This window comes from Somniosus microcephalus, unplaced genomic scaffold (genome assembly GCF_052327205.1).
Source record: "Somniosus microcephalus isolate GS21.2 unplaced genomic scaffold, FLI_Smic_1.0 unresolved_chr9, whole genome shotgun sequence".
NCBI lineage: Eukaryota > Metazoa > Chordata > Chondrichthyes > Squaliformes > Somniosidae > Somniosus > Somniosus microcephalus.
In genome coordinates, this window is record NW_028225187.1 from 26319273 (window position 1) to 26339719 (window position 20447).

Genomic DNA, 20447 nt, shown 5'->3' on the forward strand with positions numbered 1-20447 from the left:
GTGGGAGAGGGAGGGAGGGGTGAGAGAGGGAGGGAGGGAGGGAGGGGGAGAGGGAGGGAGGGGGAGAGGGAGGGAGGGGTGAGAGAGGGAGGGAGGGGGGGGGAGGGGGGGGGAGAGGGAGGGAGGGGGGGAGGGAGGGAGGGGGGAGGGAGGGGGAGGGAGGGAGGGAGGGGGAGAGGGAGGGAGGGAGGGAGAGGGAGGGAGGGAGGGAGGGGGAGAGGGAGGGAGGGGGGGAGGGAGGGAGGGAGGAGGGAGGGGGAGAGGGAGGGAGGGCGAGAGGGGTCGATGGAGGGGGTCGATGGAGGGGGTCGATGTTGGGGTCGATGTTGGGGTCGATGTTGGGGTCGATGGTGGGGTCGATGGTGGGGTCGATGTTGGGGTCGATGTTGGGGTCGATGTTGGGGTCGATGTTGGGGTCGATGTTGGGGTCGATGTTGGGGTCGATGTTGGGGTCGATGTTGGGGTCGATGTTGGGGTCGATGTTGGGGTCGATGTTGGGGTCGATGTTGGGGTCGATGTTGGGGTCGATGTTGGGGTCGATGTTGGGGTCGATGTTGGGGTCGATGTTGGGGTCGATGTTGGGGTCGATGTTGGGGTCGATGTTGGGGTCGATGTTGGGGTCGATGTTGGGGTCGATGTTGGGGTCGATGTTGGGGTCGATGTTGGGGTCGATGTTGGGGTCGATGTTGGGGTCGATGTTGGGGTCGATGTTGGGGTCGATGTTGGGGTCGATGTTGGGGTCGATGTTGGGGTCGATGTTGGGGTCGATGTTGGGGTCGATGTTGGGGTCGATGTTGGGGTCGATGTTGGGGTCGATGTTGGGGTCGATGTTGGGGTCGATGTTGGGGTCGATGTTGGGGTCGATGTTGGGGTCGATGTTGGGGTCGATGTTGGGGTCGATGTTGGGGTCGATGTTGGGGTCGATGTTGGGGTCGATGTTGGGGTCGATGTTGGGGTCGATGTTGGGGTCGATGTTGGGGTCGATGTTGGGGTCGATGTTGGGTTGATGGGGGTCGATGTTGGGGTGATGGGGGTCGATGTTGGGGTGACAGGACTAGGAATCACCTCTCTCTGCCCCGGGCGCTCAGTACAGTTTGACGACCAGCACCGTGCTGTAGAAGCCGTCGGCGCCCCCTGACCCCCGGGTGGCGCACAGACTCAGGGTGTCGACGGCCTGGCAGCCAAACCGGGAGTCCGGCCAGGCCCGGTACAGCTCAGGAAGCAGCCTGAGCTCGGGCCGCTGGCTCCTCGGCAGCTTGGCCAGGGTGACGTGGAGGGGGGGCGGTGTGCAGGGGCTGGGGTCCCCGCACCCACAGGCCCAGGTCCTGCATCCGCTGAGCCAGCTCCCCCGCCAGGCGGCCCAGCTCGGGGAGGATGGAGTCCTGAGGGGCCGCGTACAGCACCCGCCCCCCGAAGTCCCGCAGCCCCCCGAAAGCTAGGAGCAGGGCGGGGGGGTAGCAGGCGCCGCCCCTCCTGGCCCAGCAGCCGCAGGGCGGAGCGAGCAGCCTCCACCTGGGCCGGGTGGTCCAGGCGCAGCGGGCACAGCGTCAGGTGGAGCCTGGAGAGGGGCACGCAGTGGCCCCCCCAGTCGGGCAGCGCCCGCACCAGGCGCTCCTGCACCTCTTGGGCAGCCGCCCGAAACTCCTCGCTGGTGATCCGCACGGCCACAAAGTAGTTGGGGCGTCGGACAGGCCCCGGGGCAAGGCCCAGGCTTCGCTCGGGGCCGCATGCCTCGTCGTCAGGGGCGATGTCATCCTCGCTGTCGTCAGGGGGCGATGTCATCCTCGCTGTCGTCAGGGGCGATGTCATCGCCCTTGGTGAGGTCATCGTCCTTGGTGATGTCATCGCCCTTGCTAAAGTCATCGTCCTTGGTGATGTCGTCGTCCTTGGTGATGTCTTCGTCCTTGGTGATGCCATCTTCATTAGCATCTGGGGTGACGTCATTGCCGACATCACAGCCACTGATGTCACCATCGCTCACTTCATTGTCAACGTGCTGGTCATCACCTTTGACCTGCTCCTCGCTGGCGTCACCACGGGTGATATCACCACACCCCGGCCCGCCGCTGCCCTCCGCCGCCAGCAGCTCCCGGACGGTGGTGCCCTCGCCCGTGGAGCCGAAGAAGTCGTCCAGCCGCCGGGCCTTGTCCCACACCACCCGCCGACCCAGCTTGAAGTACTGGATTCGGTGCTCGGGCACGGCCAGGGCGCCCTGCTCGGCCGAGGCCAGGTCCCCCCAGCTGAAGGCAGTGAACGGTTGCTCCAGCACGCCCAGGAAGCGGTCCTGGTAGCCCACGGTGAACTCCTCCCGCGGCAGCTCAGTGTCCCACTGCAGGCGCGCCACCACCGCCGCCGCCGTCCTCATCGGCACTTTCTTGGTGCCTGGCTGCCCCGCCCCCTCGGCGCATGGTTTTCTCACCGCCCACTGGCGGTTTCTGGGCAGCACCCGGGTGCAGGTTGCGGCACCGTGCCCCAAAGTGGCAGCGGCCCAGCTGGTAGAAGGCGCAGGTCTTCACGGTGGGCGTGTCGTCTGGCTCTGCTCCTCCCGCCTCCTCCGCATCGCCGTCTCTCGCTGCGCTGTCGGCCATTGATAAATTAACGTCTGGAGAATGGACTAAGCCGGGAAAAGAAATAAAATCTGATTAGTGGAAACGCACATCTTCTCACCCCCCCCCCCCGAGACACTAGACCCATTACACACACTGTGTGACATGAGTCAGTCATTCATGAAAGAAAGACTTTTGAAATAATACTGAGCAGCCTGCGGGTGGCGCTGTCCAGGGAGAGTATAAATACTCGGGCACGGGCCCAGCTTGCGCGGGACATTAACAGGAACTAGTGAAGGACACAACTAGACCTCCATGTTGTAAAACAGTTGATTAAAGCTTTGTTTAACGCTTAGACCAAGTGCCTAGCAGTTTTCTTACGTCACATTGCATTCTCTCACCCCCCCCCAGGGTCACTAGACCCATAGGGAAGAGGTCCTACAAGTAGAATTTAGGGAGTTAGGAGCCAAGCTAAAAAGTAGGACCTCGAAGGTAGTAATCTCTGGATTACTACCAGTGCCACGTGCTAGTAAGAGTACAGAGAACAGGATAGTTAGGCTAAATACGTGGCTTGAGCAGTGGTGTAAGAGGGAGGGTTTTAAATTTTTGAGGCATTGGAACCAGTTTTGTGGTAGGTGTGACCTATACAAAAGGGACGGTCTACACCTGTGCAGAGATGGAACTGATGTTCTCGGGGTAATTTTTGATAAAGCAGTTCGGGAGCATTTAAACTAGTATGGCAGGGGGCTAGAAACCTATGTAGTGAAATAGAGGAAAGTGAAAGGCAGACAGAAATAAATGGTAAAAGGGTGAGGAACAAAAAACAAAGGGCCAAACTAATTCATAAAAAATGTGAGCATAAAAAAAGCCTGAGGGTTTTATACCTTAATGCGAGAAGCATCAGGAACAAGGTAGATGAATTAGCTGTGGAAATAGAGGTTAATAATTATGATCTAATTGGGATTACGGAAACATGGTTGCAGGGTGAGCAGGGCTGGGAGCTTAACATACAGGGGTATTCAGTATTTAGGAAGGATCGACAAAAAAGAAAGGGAGGAGGGGTAGCATTGCTAGTAAAAGAGGGGATAAATGCAATTGAAAAGAAGGATATTAACTCAGTTAATACAGAATCTATATGGGTGGAGCTAAGAAATAGCGAGGGGCGAAAAACATTAATAGGAGTGGTATATAGGCCTCCAAATAGTAAAATAGAGGTTAGGGAGGGCATCACGAGGGAAATTAGAGAAGCGTGCAATAAGAGCACAGCTGTCATCATAGGTGACTTTAACTTACATATAGATTGGACTAGCCTAATCAGTAAAAATAATGAGGAGGAGGAATTCCTTGAGTGTTTAAGGGATGGTTATCTGGATCAATATGTCGAGGAACCAACTCGGGAACAGGCTATATTGGACTGGGTACTGTGCAATGAGAAGGGACTAATCAGTAATCTTGTTGTACGGGGACCCTTGGGTCAGAGCGATCATAACATGATCGATTTCTCACTCGAAATGGAGAGCGAAGAAATTGACTCAGAGACTAAGGTCCTGAATTTAAACAAGGGGAATTATGATGCCATGAGACGGGAACTGAGTAGGTCTGATTGGACAACGTTCCTGGGAGGACTGGAGGTAGATAAACAATGGCAAACATTTAAAGATAGAATGACAAAATTGCAAAAATTGTTTATACCAATCTGGCATAAAAGGAAATCTAAAAAGGTGACTCAACCGTGGATAACAGGGGAAATTAGAGACAGCATAAAATCCAAAGATAGGGCGTATAAAATAGCCAAAAAAAGCGCCAGAGCGGAAGATTGGGAACAGTTTAAGATAGAGCAAAGGAGGGCAAAGGGCATGATCAAGAGGGGCAAAATAGCTTACGAAAACAAGCTGGCGGAAAATATAAAAACTAACTCCAAAAGCTTTTATAAATATATCAAAAGGAAAAGACTGGTGAAAACCAAAGTTGGTCCATTGCAGTCAGATACGGGGGAATATATAATGGGAAATAAGGAAATGGCAGATCAACTAAATGCATACTTTGGGTCAGTCTTTACGAAGGAAGACACAAAAAACCTCCCTGGGATATCGGGAAAAATAGGGACATTGGCAAAGGAGGAACTGACGCAAATCAATATCTCTAAGGATATGGTGTTAAGGAAGCTAAAGGGATTGAAGGTGGACAAATCCCCAGGGCCTGATAACATGCATCCTAGGGTACTGAAGGAGGTGGCCCTAGAGATAGCGGATGCACTAAGGATGATTTTTCAGAATTCATTAGACTCGGGAACAGTGCCGATGGATTGGAGGGTAGCTAACGTTACCCCACTATTCAAAAAGGGGGGTAGGGAAAAAGCAGGTAATTACAGACCTGTAAGCCTTACATCAGTTGTGGGCAAAATGCTGGAGTCCATCATTAAGGATGAAATAGCAGAGCACTTAGCAAATGGGGACAGGATAGGACAGAGTCAACATGGATTTACAAAGGGTAAATCGTGCTTGACTAATCTATTGGAATTTTTTGAGGGAGTAACTGGTAGAATAGATGGGGGAGAGCCAGTAGATGTGGTGTACCTGGACTTCCAAAAGGCCTTCGATAAGGTCCCACATAAAAGATTAGCATGGAAAATTGAGGCTCATGGGATAAAGGGGAAAGTTTTGGCGTGGATAGGGAACTGGCTGTCAGATAGAAAACAGAGAGTTGGAATAAACGGCTCATTTTCTGAATGGCAGGCAGTAACAAGTGGGGTACCACAGGGATCTGTCCTGGGCCCCCAGCTGTTCACAATTTACATTAATGACCTGGATCAGGGAGTCGGATGCAGCATTTCCAAATTTGCAGACGACACTAAACTAGGAGGGGGGGTGGGCTCAGAGGAAGAGACCAGGAAGCTCCAGAGCGATTTGGACAGACTGGGCGATTGGGCGGATAAATGGCAGATGCACTATAATGTGGACAAGTGCGAAGTTATCCACCTTGGGTGCAGGAACGGGAGGGCAAATTATTATTTAAATGGCAATAGATTGGGAGAGGGGGAAGTACAGAGAGACCTGGGTGTTCTTGTACACCAGTCACTGAAGGCGAGCATGCAGGTGCAACAGGCGGTCAAGAAGGCAAACGGTATGCTGGCCTTCATAGCAAAAGGGTTAGAATACAGGAACAGGGATACCTTGCTGCAGCTGTACAGGGCACTGGTGAGACCACACCTCGAGTACTGTGTACAGTTTTGGTCGCCTCATCTGAGGAAGGATGTTCTTGCCATGGAGGGGGTGCAGCGGCGATTCACCAGGCTGATACCAGGAATGGCGGGAATGACCTATGAGGAGAGACTATGTAGTTTAGGGATGTACACACTGGAGTTTAGAAGATTGAGAGGGGACCTCATAGAAGTGTATAAAATTCTGACAGGTCTAGACAGACTGGATGCAGAAGGAATGTTTCCCTTGGCGGGTGAGAACAGAACTAGAGGACATAATTTAAGGATAAGGGCTAAACCATTTAGGACAGAGATGAGGGGGAATTTCTTCACTCAGAGAGTGGTGAACCTGTGGAACTCATTGCCACAGAGGGCAGTGTACGCCAGCTCATTAAATATATTTAAGAGGGAATTAGATATATTTCTACGGGCAAAAGGGGTTAAGGGTTACGGAGAGAAGGCGGGGACGGGATACTGAATTAAAGGATCAGCCATGATCTCATCGAATGGCGGAGCAGGCACGAAGGGCCGAATGGCCTACTCCTGCTCCTATCTTCTATGTATCTATGTATTCTCCCTCTCTCTTTGTCAGTCCCTCAGAGCCGAGGGTGACTTGCTTCCACATTAATAATGAGTTCTCAGGTGACTGATGAGTCCAGTGCAGGACCTACAGTCTCTGTCACAGGTGGAGCAGACCGTGGTTGAAGGGGCGGGTGGGTGGGGTGCTTGGGTTGACGTGCGCTCCTTGCGCTGTTTGCGCTTGACTTCCGCTTGCTCCCGGTGAAGAGACTCGAGGTGTTCGGCGCCTTCCCGGATGCTTCTCCTCCACTTTGTGCGGTCTTGGGCCAGGGACTCCCAGGTGTCAGTGGGGGATGATACATTTTTTCAAGGAGGCTTTGAGGGTGTCCTTGAAGTGTTTCCTCCGCCCACTTGGGGCTCCCTTACCATGTCGGAGCTCCGAGTAGAGCGCTTGTTTTGGGAGTCTCGTATCGGGCATGCGGACAATGTGACCCATCCATCAGAGATGATTGAGCGTGGCCAAACCTTCGATGCTGCGGCTGTTGGCCTGAGCAAGAACACTGATGTTGGTGCGCCTATCCTGCCAATGGATTTGCAGGATCTTGCGGAGGCAGCGTTGGTGGTACCTCTCCAGTGCTTTGAGGTGCCTGCTGTACATGGTCCATGTCTCGGAGGCATACAGCAGGGCGGGTATCACTGCTGCTCTGTAGACCATGAGCTTGGTGCTGGGTTTCATGTCCTGGTCTTCAAACACTCTCTTCCTCAGGCGACCGAAAGCTGCACTGGCACACTGAAGGCGGTGTTGGACTTCGTCATCAACGCCTGCCCTTGTTGACAGTAGGCTCCCGAGGTATGGAAAGTGGTCTGCGTTGTTCAAGGCCTTGTCGTGGATTTTGATAATCGGGGGGGCAGCACTGTGTGGCGGGGGCAGGTTGATAAAGGACCTTTGTCTTACGGATGTTTAGTGTAAGGCCTATGCTCTTGTACGCATCGGTGAAGGTGCTGACGATGGTTTGGAGTTCGACCTCTGAGTGAGCGCAGGCGCAAGCGTCATCTGCATACTGTAATTCGACGACAGAGGATGGGACGACCTTGGATCTGGACTGGAGGCGACGGAGGTTGAACAGTTTCCCGTTTGTTCTGTAGATTAGCTCCACTCCAGCGGGGAGCTTACTGAGGGTGAGGTGGAGCATTGCAGCCAGGAAGATCGAGAAGAGCGTTGGTGCGATGACACAGCCTTGCTTGACCCTGGTCCGTATGTGTCGTCGTGAAGCAGGCGGAGGATGCTGACAAACTTTTGAGGGCAGCCAAATTTGAGGAGGATACTCCATAATCCCTCATGGTGTCCTCTCATTCCCTCCCTCCCCCCCAGGGACACGAGACCCAGAGAGTGGTGAACCTGTGGAATTCTCTGCCACAGAGGGCGGTGGAGGCCAGTTCATTAAATATATTCAAGAAGGAGTTGGATATATTTCACAGAATCACAGAAACCCCACAGTGCAGATAGAGGCCATTTTTGGCCCATCGAGCCTGCACCGACACATATCCCACCCGATCCCCGTAACCCCTACACCAACACATATCCCACCCTATCCCCGTAACCCCACGTATTTAATCCCCCTAACACTAAGGGTCAATTTATCATAGCCAATCAACCTAACCCGCACATCTTTGGACTGTGGGAGGAAACCGGAGCACCCGGAGGAAACCCACGCAAACACGGGGAGAATGTGCAAACTCCACACAGACAGTCACCCGAGGCCGGATTCGAACCCGGGTCCCTGGCGCTGTGAGGCAACAGTGCTAACCACTATGCCACCGTGCTATGCCACCATTTCTTAAGGCTAAAGGAATCAAGGGATATGGGGAGAAAGCAGGGACAGGGTACTGAATTTGGATGATCAGCCATGATCTCATTGAATGGCGGAGCAGGTTCGAGGGGCCGAATGGCCTACTCCTGCTCCTATCTTCTATGTTTCTAACACACACTGCGAACCCCGTCACAAACATGGTGTCCCCCAGGATCACTAAACATGGTTAAGTTTTAATGGGTCAGTGGCCACAATAGACAACCCGATGATTAAACTACCTGCACCTTGTCTGTAAGAGAAACATGGGTTTGACACCTAACACTTGCTTCATCCCCCCCCCCCCCGAACAAGGAGTCGCTGACTTTGAACTAACAGAAAACGCTGGAAAAACTCAGCAGGCCAGGCAACATCCATGGAGAGAGAAATAGAGTCAACGTTTCAGGTCGAAACCCTTCGTCAGAACTGAGAAAAAAAAATGCAGGAAATGAAACAGATTAAAAGGCCAGTTTGGGGGCTGGTAAATGGGGGAGGGGATGAAAGAACAAAAGGGACGGTCTGGGAGGTGAAGAGACATTAAGAGGTATTCAAGGCGAGACGCGATGGTAATAGGACAGGTAAAGAGACAAAAGACGGCTGTAGATGAAGTGTGAAATGCGCTGGCAGATTGAGAGACAGCTGCCATGTGGGACAGAGAGGAAAAGGCACAAACCAAAGGTGTGGATTAAAAAATATAATAGGGGCCGAGACTATGATCTGAAATTGTTGAACTCGATATTGAGTCCGGAAGGCTGTAACGTGCCTAATCGGTAGATGAGGTGCTGTTCCTCGAGCTTACGCTGAGCTTCCGCGGAACAATGCAAGAGGCCGCGGACGGTGAGGTCGGAGTGGGAATGGGGCGGTGAATTAAAGTGACAGGCGACCAGAAGCTCGGGGTCACCCTTACGGACTGAACGGAGGTGTTCCGCAAAGCGGTCACCCAATCACTGATTTCAACTGTTTCAAAGTACATTAGCAGTGATTGTCGCACATAATTAAGTCACGTCAAGTGTCAGAGAAACTATACACCGCTGATGAACAAGAAAACCGGCTAAAAGTACAAATTGTTACTGAAATTAAGACCTTGAAGACTTAATTCTAAATTCAAACTGTGTCCCCAAACTCCTTGGTTCAGTTTGCCTCAGATCCTTGTCTGAGTCAGGGCTAGCAAAGAGAGCTTTCAGTTTTATAATGAGGTGAACAGATTAAATCTTCACTTCCCCTTAGGTCTGTGTGCACGGGCTTTAAGAAGGATGGAGGGTTACAATGGTGATAATGTAATCACGGTGTTCCTGGGTCAGTGCCCGGGAACTCCCTCCCTCTCCGCACTGTGGGAGCACCTTCACCACACGGACTGCAGCGGGTCAAGGAGAAGGTCCCCCTTCTCAAGGGCAATTGGTGGGGGCCAATAAATGCTGGCCCCTCTCTCTCTCCCACCCTCCAGATACTGCTAATCCTCACCTTGACACAGTCACTTCCCAGAACCGGTGAAGTCAAGCCTTTGGAATGTGTTTGTGAATGAGAGGGGGGAGGGACGGAGAGTGAGTGACAGAGGGGGAGGGACGGAGAGTGAGTGACAGAGGGGGAGGGACGGAGAGTGAGTGACAGAGGAGGAGGGACGGAGAGTGAGTGACAGAGGGGGAGGGACGGAATGTCAGTGACAGAGGGGGAGGGACGGAGAGTGAGTGACAGAGGGGGAGGGACGGAGAGTGAGTGACAGAGGGGGAGGGACGGAGAGTCAGTGACAGAGGGGGGGGGGGGACGGAGAGTGAGTGACAGAGGGGGAGGGACGGAGAGTGAGTGACAGAGGGGGAGGGACGGAGAGTGAGTGACAGAGGGGGAGGGACGGAGAGTCAGTGACAGAGGGGGAGGGACGGAGAGTGAGTGACAGAGGGGGAGTGACGGAGAGTGAGTGACAGAGGGGGAGTGACGGAGATCAGTGACAGAGGGGGAGGGCCGGAGAGTCAGATAGAGGGGGGAGCGACGGAGAGTGAGTGACAGAGGGGGAGGGACGGAGAGTGAGTGACAGAGGGGGAGGGACGGAGAGTCAGTGACAGAGGGGGAGGGACGGAGAGTGAGTGACAGAGGGGGAGGGACGGAGAGTCAGTGACAGAGGGGGGAGGGACGGAGAGTGAGTGACAGAGGAGGAGGGACGGAGAGTGAGTGACAGAGGGGGAGGGACGGAGAGTGAGTGACAGAGGAGGAGGGACGGAGAGTGAGTGACAGAGGGGGAGGGACGGAGAGTGAGTGACAGAGGGGGAGGGACGGAGAGTGAGTGACAGAGGGGGAGTGACGGAGAGTCAGTGACAGAGGGGGAGGGACGGAGAGTGAGTGACAGAGGGGGAGTGACGGAGAGTGAGTGACAGAGGGGGAGTGACGGAGATCAGTGACAGAGGGGGAGGGCCGGAGAGTCAGATAGAGGGGGAGCGACGGAGGGTGAGTGACAGAGGGGGAGGGACGGAGAGTGAGTGACAGAGGGGGAGGGACGGAGAGTCAGTGACAGAGGGGGAGGGACGGAGAGTGAGTGACAGAGGGGGAGGGACGGAGAGTCAGTGACAGAGGGGGAGGGACGGAGAGTCAGTGACAGAGGGGGAGGGACGGAGAGTGAGTGACAGAGGGGGAGGGACGGAGAGTCAGTGACAGAGGGGGGAGGGACGGAGAGTGAGTGACAGAGGGGGAGGGACGGAGAGTGAGTGACAGAGGAGGAGGGACGGAGAGTGAGTGACAGAGGGGGAGGGACGGAGAGTGAGTGACAGAGGAGGAGGGACGGAGAGTGAGTGACAGAGGGGGAGGGACGGAGAGTGAGTGACAGAGGGGGAGGGACGGAGAGTGAGTGACAGAGGGGGAGTGACGGAGAGTCAGTGACAGAGGGGGAGGGACGGAGAGTGAGTGACAGAGGGGGAGTGACGGAGAGTGAGTGACAGAGGGGGAGTGACGGAGATCAGTGACAGAGGGGGAGGGCCGGAGAGTCAGATAGAGGGGGAGCGACGGAGGGTGAGTGACAGAGGGGGAGGGACGGAGAGTGAGTGACAGAGGGGGAGGGACGGAGAGTCAGTGACAGAGGGGGAGGGACGGAGAGTGAGTGACAGAGGGGGAGGGACGGAGAGTGAGTGACAGAGGGGGAGGGACGGAGAGTGAGTGACAGAGGGGGGGGGACGGAGGGTGAGTGATAGAGGGGGAGGGACGGAGAGTGAGTGACAGAGGGGGAGGGACGGAGAGTCAGTGACAGAGGGGGAGGGACGGAGAGTCAGTGACAGAGGGGGAGGGACGGAGAGTGAGTGACAGAGGGGGAGGGACGGAGAGTGAGTGACAGAGGGGGAGGGACGGAGTGTGAGTGACAGAGGGGGAGGGACGGAGGGTGAGTGACAGAGGGGGGGGGACGGAGAGTCAGTGACAGAGGGGGAGGGACGGAGAGTCAGTGACAGAGGGGGAGGGACGGTGAGTGAGTGACAGAGGGGGAGGGACGGAGAGTGAGTGACAGAGGGGGAGGGACGGAGAGTCAGTGACAGAGGGGGAGGGACGGAGAGTGAGTGACAGAGGGGGAGGGACGGAGAGTGAGTGACAGAGGGGGAGGGACAGAGAGTCAGTGACAGAGGGGGAGGGACGGAGAGTGAGTGACAGAGGGGGAGGGACGGAGAGTGAGTGACAGAGGGGGAGGGACGGAATGTCAGTGACAGAGGGGGAGGGACGGAGAGTGAGTGACAGAGGGGGAGGGACGGAATGTCAGTGACAGAGGGGGAGGGACTGAGAGTGAGTGACAGAGGGGGAGGGGGAGGGACGGAGAGTGAGTGACAGAGGGGGAGGGACGGAGAGTCAGTGACAGAGGGGGAGGGACGGAGAGTCAGTGACAGAGGGGGAGGGACGGAGAGTGAGTGACAGAGGGGGAGGGACGGAGAGTGAGTGACAGAGGGGGAGGGACGGAGAGTGAGTGACAGAGGGGGAGGGACGGAGAGTGAGTGACAGAGGGGGAGGGACGGAGAGTGAGTGACAGAGGGGGAGGGACGGAGAGTGAGTGACAGAGGGGGAGGGACGGAGAGTGAGTGACAGAGGGGGAGGGGGGGGAGGGACAGAGAGTCAGTGACAGAGGGGGAGGGACAGAGAGTGAGTGACACAGGGGGAGGGGGGGAGGGACAGAGAGTCAGTGACAGAGGGGGAGGGACAGAGAGTGAGTGACAGAGGGGGAGGGACGGAGAGTGAGTGACAGAGGGGGAGGGACAGAGGGGGAGGGACGGTGAGTGAGTGACAGAGGGGGAGGGACGGAGAGTGAGTGACAGAGGGGGAGGGACGGAGAGTGAGTGACAGAGGGGGAGGGACGGAGAGTCAGTGACAGAGGGGGAGGGACGGAGAGTCAGTGACAGAGGGGGAGGGACGGAGAGTCAGTGACAGAGGGGGAGGGACGGAGAGTGAGTGACAGAGGGGGAGGGACGGAGAGTGAGTGACAGAGGGACGGAGAGTGAGTGACAGAGGGGGAGGGACGGAATGTCAGTGACAGAGGGGGAGGGACGGAGAGTGAGTGACAGAGGGGGAGGGACGGAGAGTGAGTGACAGAGGGGGAGGGACGGAGAGTCTGTGACAGAGGGGGAGGGACGGAGAGTGAGTGACAGAGGGGGAGGGACGGAGAGTGAGTGACAGAGGGGGAGGGACGGAGAGTGAGTGACAGAGGGGGAGGGACGGAGAGTGAGTGACAGAGGGGGAGGGACGGAGAGTGAGTGACAGAGGTAGAGGGACGGAGAGTGAGTGACAGAGGGGGAGGGACGGAGAGTGAGTGACAGAGGGACGGAGAGTGAGTGACAGAGGGGGAGGGACGGAGAGTCAGTGACAGAGGGGGAGGGACGGAGAGTCAGTGACAGAGGGGGAGGGACGGAGAGTGAGTGACAGAGGGGGAGGGACGGAGAGTGAGTGACAGAGGGGGAGGGACGGAGAGTGAGTGACAGAGGGGGAGGGACGGAGAGTGAGTGACAGAGGGGGAGGGACGGAGAGTGAGTGACAGAGGGGGAGGGACGGAGAGTGAGTGACAGAGGGGGAGGGACGGAGAGCAGAGGGGGAGGGGGGAGGGGACAGAGAGTCAGTGACAGAGGGGGAGGGACAGAGAGTGAGTGACAGAGGGGGAGGGACAGAGAGTCAGTGACAGAGGGGGAGGGACGGAGAGTGAGTGACAGAGGGGGAGGTGGGGAGGGGGGGAGGGACGGAGAGTGAGTGACAGAGGGGGAGGGACAGAGGGGGAGGGACGGAGAGTGAGTGACAGAGGGGGAGGGACGGAGAGTCAGTGACAGAGGGGGAGGGACGGAGAGTCAGTGACAGAGGGGGAGGGACGGAGAGTGAGTGACAGAGGGGGAGGGACGGAGAGTGAGTGACAGAGGGGGAGGGACGGAGAGTGAGTGACAGAGGGGGTGGGACGGAGAGTCAGTGACAGAGGGGGAGGGACGGAGAGTCAGTGACAGAGGGGGAGGGACGGAGAGTGAGTGACAGAGGGGGAGGGACGGAATGTCAGTGACAGAGGGGGAGGGACGGAGAGTGAGTGACAGAGGGGGAGGGACGGAGAGTGAGTGACAGAGGGGGAGGGACGGAGAGTCTGTGACAGAGGGGGAGGGACGGAGAGTGAGTGACAGAGGGGGAGGGACGGAGAGTGAGTGACAGAGGGGGAGGGACGGAGAGTGAGTGACAGAGGGGGAGGGACGGAGAGTCAGTGACAGAGGGGGAGGGACGGAGAGTGAGTGACAGAGGGGGAGGGACGGAGAGTGAGTGACAGAGGGGGAGGGACGGAGAGTGAGTGACAGAGGGGGAGGGACGGAGAGTCAGTGACAGAGGGGGGAGGGACGGAGAGTCAGTGACAGAGGGGGTGGGACGGAGAGTCAGTGACAGAGGGGGAGGGACGGAGAGTGAGTGACAGAGGGGGAGGGACGGAGAGTGAGTGACAGAGGGGGAGGGACGGAGAGTCTGTGACAGAGGGGGAGGGACGGAGAGTGAGTGACAGAGGGGGAGGGACGGAGAGTGAGTGACAGAGGGGGAGGGACGGAGAGTGAGTGACAGAGGGGGAGGGACGGAGAGTGAGTGACAGAGGGGGAGGGACGGAGAGTGAGTGACAGAGGGTAGAGGGACGGAGAGTGAGTGACAGAGGGGGAGGGACGGAGAGTGAGTGACAGAGGGGACGGAGAGTGAGTGACAGAGGGGGAGGGACGGAGAGTCAGTGACAGAGGGGGAGGGACGGAGAGTCAGTGACAGAGGGGGAGGGACGGAGAGTGAGTGACAGAGGGGGAGGGACGGAGAGTGAGTGACAGAGGGGGAGGGACGGAGAGTCAGTGACAGAGGGGGAGGGACGGAGAGTGAGTGACAGAGGGGGAGGGACGGAGAGTGAGACAGAGGGGAGGGACGGTGAGTGAGTGACAGAGGGGGAGGGACGGAGAGTGAGTGACAGAGGGGGAGGACGAGGGGGAGGGACGGAGAGTGAGTGACAGAGGGGGGGACGGAGAGTGAGTGACAGAGGGGGAGGGACGGAGAGTCAGTGACAGAGGGGGAGGGACGGAGAGTCAGTGACAGAGGGGGAGGGACGGAGAGTGAGTGACAGAGGGGGAGGGACGGAGAGTGAGTGACAGAGGGGGGAGGGACGGAGAGTCAGTGACAGAGGGGGAGGGACGGAGAGTGAGTGACAGAGGGGGAGGGACGGAGAGTGAGTGACAGAGGGGGAGGGACGGAGAGTGAGTGACAGAGGGGGAGGGACGGAGAGTGAGTGACAGAGGGGGAGGGACGGAGAGTGAGTGACAGAGGGGGGAGGGACGGAGAGTGAGTGACAGAGGGGGGGGGAGTGAGGACGGAGGAGAGTGAGTGACAGAGGGGGAGGGACGGAGAGTGAGTGACAGAGGGGGAGGGACGGAGAGTGAGTGACAGAGGGGGAGGGACGGAGAGTGAGTGACAGAGGGGGAGGGACGGAGAGTGAGTGACAGAGGGGGAGGGACGGAGAGTGAGTGACAGAGGGGGAGGGACGGAGAGTGCAGTGACAGAGGGGAGGGACGGAGAGTGAGTGACAGAGGGGGAGGGACGGAGAGTGAGTGACAGAGGGGTGGGACGGAGAGTGAGTGACAGAGGGGGAGGGACGGAGAGTGAGTGACAGAGGGGGAGGGACGGAGAGTGAGTGACAGAGGGGAGGGACGGAGAGTGAGTGACAGAGGGGAGGACGGAGAGTGAGTGACAGAGGGGGTGGGACGGAGAGTGAGTGACAGAGGGGGAGGACGGAGAGTCAGTGACAGAGGGGGAGGGACTGAGAGTGAGTGACAGAGGGGGAGAGGACGGAGAGTGAGTGACAGAGGGGTGGGACGGAGAGTGAGTGACAGAGGGGGAGGGACGGAGAGTGAGTGACAGAGGGGGAGGGACGGAGAGTGAGTGACAGAGGGGAGGGACGGAGGGAGAGGGGAGGGACGAGAGTGAGTGACAGAGGGGGGGGGGAGGGAGGACGGAGAGTGAGTGACAGAGGGGGAGGGACGGAGAGTGAGTGACAGAGGGGGAGGGACGGAGAGTCAGTGACAGAGGGGGAGGACGGAGAGTGAGTGACAGAGGGGGAGGGACGGAGAGTGAGTGACAGAGGGGGAGGGACGGAGAGTGAGTGACAGAGGGGGAGGGACGGAGGGGGAGGGACGGAGAGTGAGTGACAGAGGGGGAGGGACGGAGAGTGAGTGACGGAGGGGGAGGGACGGAGAGTCAGTGACAGAGGGGGAGGGACGGAGAGTGAGTGACAGAGGGGGAGGGATGGAGAGTGAGTGACAGAGGGGGAGGGACGGAGAGTCAGTGACAGAGGGGGAGGGACGGAGAGTGAGTGACAGAGGGGGAGGGACGGAGAGTGAGTGACAGAGGGGGAGGGACGGAGAGTCAGTGACAGAGGGGGAGGGACGGTGAGTGAGTGACAGAGGGGGAGGGACGGAGAGTGAGTGACAGAGGGGGAGGGACGGAGAGTCAGTGACAGAGGGGAGGGACGGAGAGTGAGTGACAGAGGAGGAGGGACGGAGAGTCAGTGACAGAGGGGGTGGGACGGAGAGTGAGTGACAGAGGGGGAGGGACGGAGAGTGAGTGACAGAGGGGGAGGGACGGAGAGTCAGTGACAGAGGGGGAGGGACGGAGAGTCAGTGACAGAGGGGGAGGGACGGAGAGTCAGTGACAGAGGGGGAGGGACGGAGAGTGAGTGACAGAGGGGGAGGGACGGAGAGTCAGTGACAGAGGGGGAGGGACGGAGAGTCAGTGACAGAGGGGAGGGACGGAGAGTGAGTGACAGAGGGGGAGGGACGGAGAGTGAGTGACAGAGGGGGAGGGACGGAGAGTGAGTGACAGAGGGGAGGGACGGAGAGTGAGTGACAGAGGGGGAGGGACGGAGAGTCAGTGACAGAGGGGGAGGACGGAGAGTGAGTGACAGAGGGGGAGGGACTGAGAGTGAGTGACAGAGGGGGAGTGACGGAGAGTGAGTGACAGAGGGGGACGTGGACAGACTGGTGAAATGGGCAGATGCACGACAGATGTAATTTAACAGAGAGAAGTGCAAAGTGACTCACTTTGGTCGAAGAACGAGAAGAGGCAATATAAACTAAAGGGTACAATTCTAAAGGGGGTGGAGGAACAGAGCGACCCGAGGGATGAATGTACACAAGTCTTGAAGGTGGCGGGACCAAGTTGAGAACACTGTTAATAAAGCCAAGGATTCCGTGTGCCATTTAACAGAGGCACAGAGTACAAAAACAAGGAGGTTAGGCTAACCCTTTATAAAACACTGCTTAGGTCCCAGCTTCTTTTCAAGGGAGGGGCGGCGCGTGGGCGCGCGAGAAGGGCGGGGCAAGGGGGGCAGAGTGAGGGGCAGAGAGAGAGAGATAGAGTGAGGGGGCGGGCAGAGAGAGAGAGAGATAGAGTGAGGGGGCGGGCAGAGAGAGAGAGAGATAGAGTGAGGGGGCGGGCAGAGAGAGAGAGAGATAGAGTGAGGGGGCGGGCAGAGAGAGAGAGATAGAGTGAGGGGGCGGGCAGAGAGAGAGAGATAGAGTGAGGGGGCGGGCAGAGAGAGAGAGAGATAGAGAGAGTGAGGGGGCGGGCAGAGAGAGAGAGAGAGAGAGAGAGAGTGAGGGGGCGGGCAGAGAGAGAGAGATAGAGTGAGGGGGCGGGCAGAGAGAGAGAGAGATAGAGTGAGGGGGCGGGCAGAGAGAGAGAGAGAGAGAGAGATAGAGTGAGGGGGCGGGCAGAGAGAGAGAGAGAGAGAGATAGAGTGAGGGGGCGGGCAGAGAGAGAGAGAGAGATAGAGTGAGGGGGGCGGGCAGAGAGAGAGAGAGAGAGAGATAGAGTGAGGGGCGGGCAGAGAGAGAGAGAGAGAGAGAGAGATAGAGTGAGGGGGCGGGCAGAGAGAGAGAGAGAGAGAGAGATAGAGTGAGGGGGCGGGCAGAGAGAGAGAGAGAGATAGAGTGAGGGGGCGGGCAGAGAGAGAGAGAGAGAGAGAGAGAGAGAGATAGAGTGAGGGGGGCGGGCAGAGAGAGAGAGAGAGAGAGAGATAGAGTGAGGGGGCGGGCGAGGGAGGGGCGGGAGCGAGGGAGGGGCGGGGCGGGAGCGAGGGAGGGGCGGGGCGAGAGCGTGGGAGGGGCGGGGCGAGAGCGTGGGAGGGGCGGGGCGAGGGGCGGGAGCGAGGGAGGGGGGAGGGGCGAGAGCGAGGGAGGGGGGAGGGGCGAGAGCGAGGGAGGGGCGGGGCGAGGGGCGGGAGCGAGGGAGGGGAGGGGCGGGGCGAGGAAGGGGCGAGGCGAGGGAGAGGAAGGGGCGAGGGCGAGGCAGGGGGAGGGCGAGGGAGGGGCAGGGGGAGGGCGAGGGAGGGGCAGGGGGAGGGCGAGGGAGGGGCAGGGGGAGGGCGAGGGAGGGGCAGGGGGAGGGCGAGGGAGGGGCAGGGGGAGGGCGAGGGAGGGGCGAGGGCGGGGCGAGGGAGGGGCGGGGCGAGAGCGGGGCGGCGCGAGAGCGAGGGTGGGGCGGGGCGAGAGCGAGGGTGGGGCGGGGCGAGAGCGAGGGAGGGGCGGGGCGAGAGCGAGGGAGGGGCGGGGGGAAGGGGCAGGGGGAGGGCGAGGGAGGGGCGAGGGCGGGGCGAGGGAGGGGCGGGGCGAGAGCGAGGCTGGGGCGGGGCGAGAGCGAGGGTGGGGCGGGGCGAGAGCGAGGGAGGGGCGGGGCGAGAGCGAGGGTGGGGCGGGGCGAGAGCGAGGGTGGGGCGGGGCGAGAGCGAGGGAGGGGCGGGGCGAGAGCGAGGGTGGGGCGGGGCGAGAGCGAGGGAGGGGCGTGGCGAGGGAGGGGCGGGGCGAGAGCGAGGGAGGGGCGGGGCGAGAGCGGGGCGGGGCGAGAGCGTGGGAGGGGCGGGGCGAGAGAGAGCGAGGGAGGGGCGGGGCGAGGGCGGGGCGAGAGAGGTGCAAGAGCGAGGGAGGGGCGGGGCGAGAGCGAGGGAGGGGCGAGGGCGGGGCGGCGCGAGAGCGAGGGTGGGGCGGGGCGAGAGCGAGGGGCGAGAGCGAGGGAGGGGCGGGGCGAGAGCGAGGGAGGGGCGTGGCGAGGGAGGGGCGGGGCGAGAGCGAGGGTGGGGCGGGGCGAGAGCGAGGGTGGGGCGGGGCGAGAGCGAGGGAGGGGCGGGGCGAGAGCGAGGGAGGGGCGGGGCGAGAGCGAGGGAGGGGCGTGGCGAGGGAGGGGCGGGGCGTGGCGAGGGAGGGGCGGGGCGAGAGCGAGGGAGGGGCGGGGCGAGAGAGAGCGAGGGAGGGGCGGGGCGAGGGCGGGGCGAGAGAGGTGCAAGAGTGAGGGAGGGGCGGGGCGAGGGCGGGGCGGCGCGAGAGCGAGGGTGGGGCGGGGCGAGAGCGAGGGAGGGGCGGGGTGAGAGCGAGGGAGGGGCGGGGCGAGAGCGAGGGAGGGGCGTGGCGAGGGAGGGGCGGGGCGAGAGCGAGGGTGGGGCGGGGCGAGAGCGAGGGTGGGGCGGGGCGAGAGCGAGGGAGGGCGAGAGCGAGGGAGGGGCGGGGCGAGAGCGAGGGAGGGGCGGGGCGAGGGAGGGGCGGGGCGAGAGCGAGGGAGGGGCGGGGCGAGAGCGAGGGAGGGGCGGGGCGAGGGAGGGGCGGGGCGAGAGCGTGGGAGGGGCGGGGCGAGAGAGAGCGAGGGAGGGGCGGGGCGAGGGAGGGGCGGGGCGAGAGAGGTGCAAGAGCGAGGGAGGGGCGGGGCGAGGGCGGGGCGGGGCGAGAGCGTGGGAGGGGCGGGCGAGAGAGAGCGGGGGCGGTGCGAGGGAGGGGCGGGGCGAGAGTGGTGCAAGAGCGAGGGAGGGGCGGGGCGAGAGCGAGGGAGGAGCGGGAGAGAGCGTGGGGGAGCGGGCGAGGGGGCAGCGGGCGGGCGAGGGGGGGAGCGAGCGAGCGGGCGAGGGGGGAGCGGGCGGGTGGGGGGGGGGAGCGAGCGAGCGGGCGCGGGAGAGAGCGAGAGCGGGAGAGGGGGAGGGGCGGGGCGAGAGCGGGGGAGTGTGGGGAGAGAGCGCGAGAGAGGGGGAGAGAGAGAGAGGGGGAGAGCGCGAGAGTAAGGGAGAGACACAGAGTGAGAGAGTGAGAGAGAGAGCGCGAGAGAGACAGAGAGAGAGAGAGACAAAGTGAGAGCGAGAGACTGAGTGAGAGAGAACAGTAACCTGGGGAAGGTTTTCTGTAGTATCATAAACAAAAGACTTATAAACTTCCTTGAGGAGCATAATGTCTGAGTAAAAGCCAAATTGGATTCCTACCAAACTATAGAACAACAGATCATATCTTCACCCTACAGACCCTAATTGACAAACACGTTCATCAAAACAAAAGCAACATTTTTGCCTGCTTTATAGATTTCCAGAAGGCTTTCGATTCCATCTGGCACGACGGTCTATTCTTGAAACTTATTGAAAGTGGTGTAGGGGGAAAAACATATGATGTAATTAAATCAATGTATACAAACAATAAATGTGCAGTTAAAATTGGAGACAAACAAACAAAATACTTCCCACAGGGGCGTGGTGTGACGCAGGGCTCGCCCATCTCACCGACACTCTTTAATATTTACATAAATGAATTGGCAAAACTACTTGAACAATCTACAGCACCCGGCCTCACCCTATATGAATCCAAGGTTAAATTCCTCCTCTATGCAGATGACCTGGTTCTGCTGTCACCAACTAAGGAGGGTCTGCAGCAGAACCTGGATCTGCTGGAGTCATTCTGTCAGACCTGGGCCCTGACAATAAACCCCCAAAAAACCAAAGTCCTTGTGTTCCAGCAAAGATCCAGACATCAGGGACCCAGAATAAATTTCACACTAGGAACAACTAAAATTGAACAAACCACTAACTACACATAC

The 20447-nt window shown here is 59.2% G+C and overlaps 2 protein-coding genes across 2 annotated transcripts in view; both read right to left on the bottom strand.

Annotated features, from left to right (window-relative positions):
- The window catches only part of LOC147084963 (transcription factor MafK-like), a 105733-nt gene that overhangs the window by 31794 nt on the left and 53492 nt on the right, over positions 1–20447 (bottom strand). The gene's annotated exons all lie outside the window — the stretch shown is intronic.
- On the bottom strand, positions 983–9831 carry leng9 (leukocyte receptor cluster (LRC) member 9). The gene is given in 6 exon segments (XM_085979675.1): positions 983–1295; positions 1297–1454; positions 1456–1806; positions 1808–2434; positions 2436–2614; positions 9573–9831. Coding segments are annotated over 5 exon segments (1500 nt in total). The 5' UTR covers positions 2589–2614; positions 9573–9831; the 3' UTR covers positions 983–1084.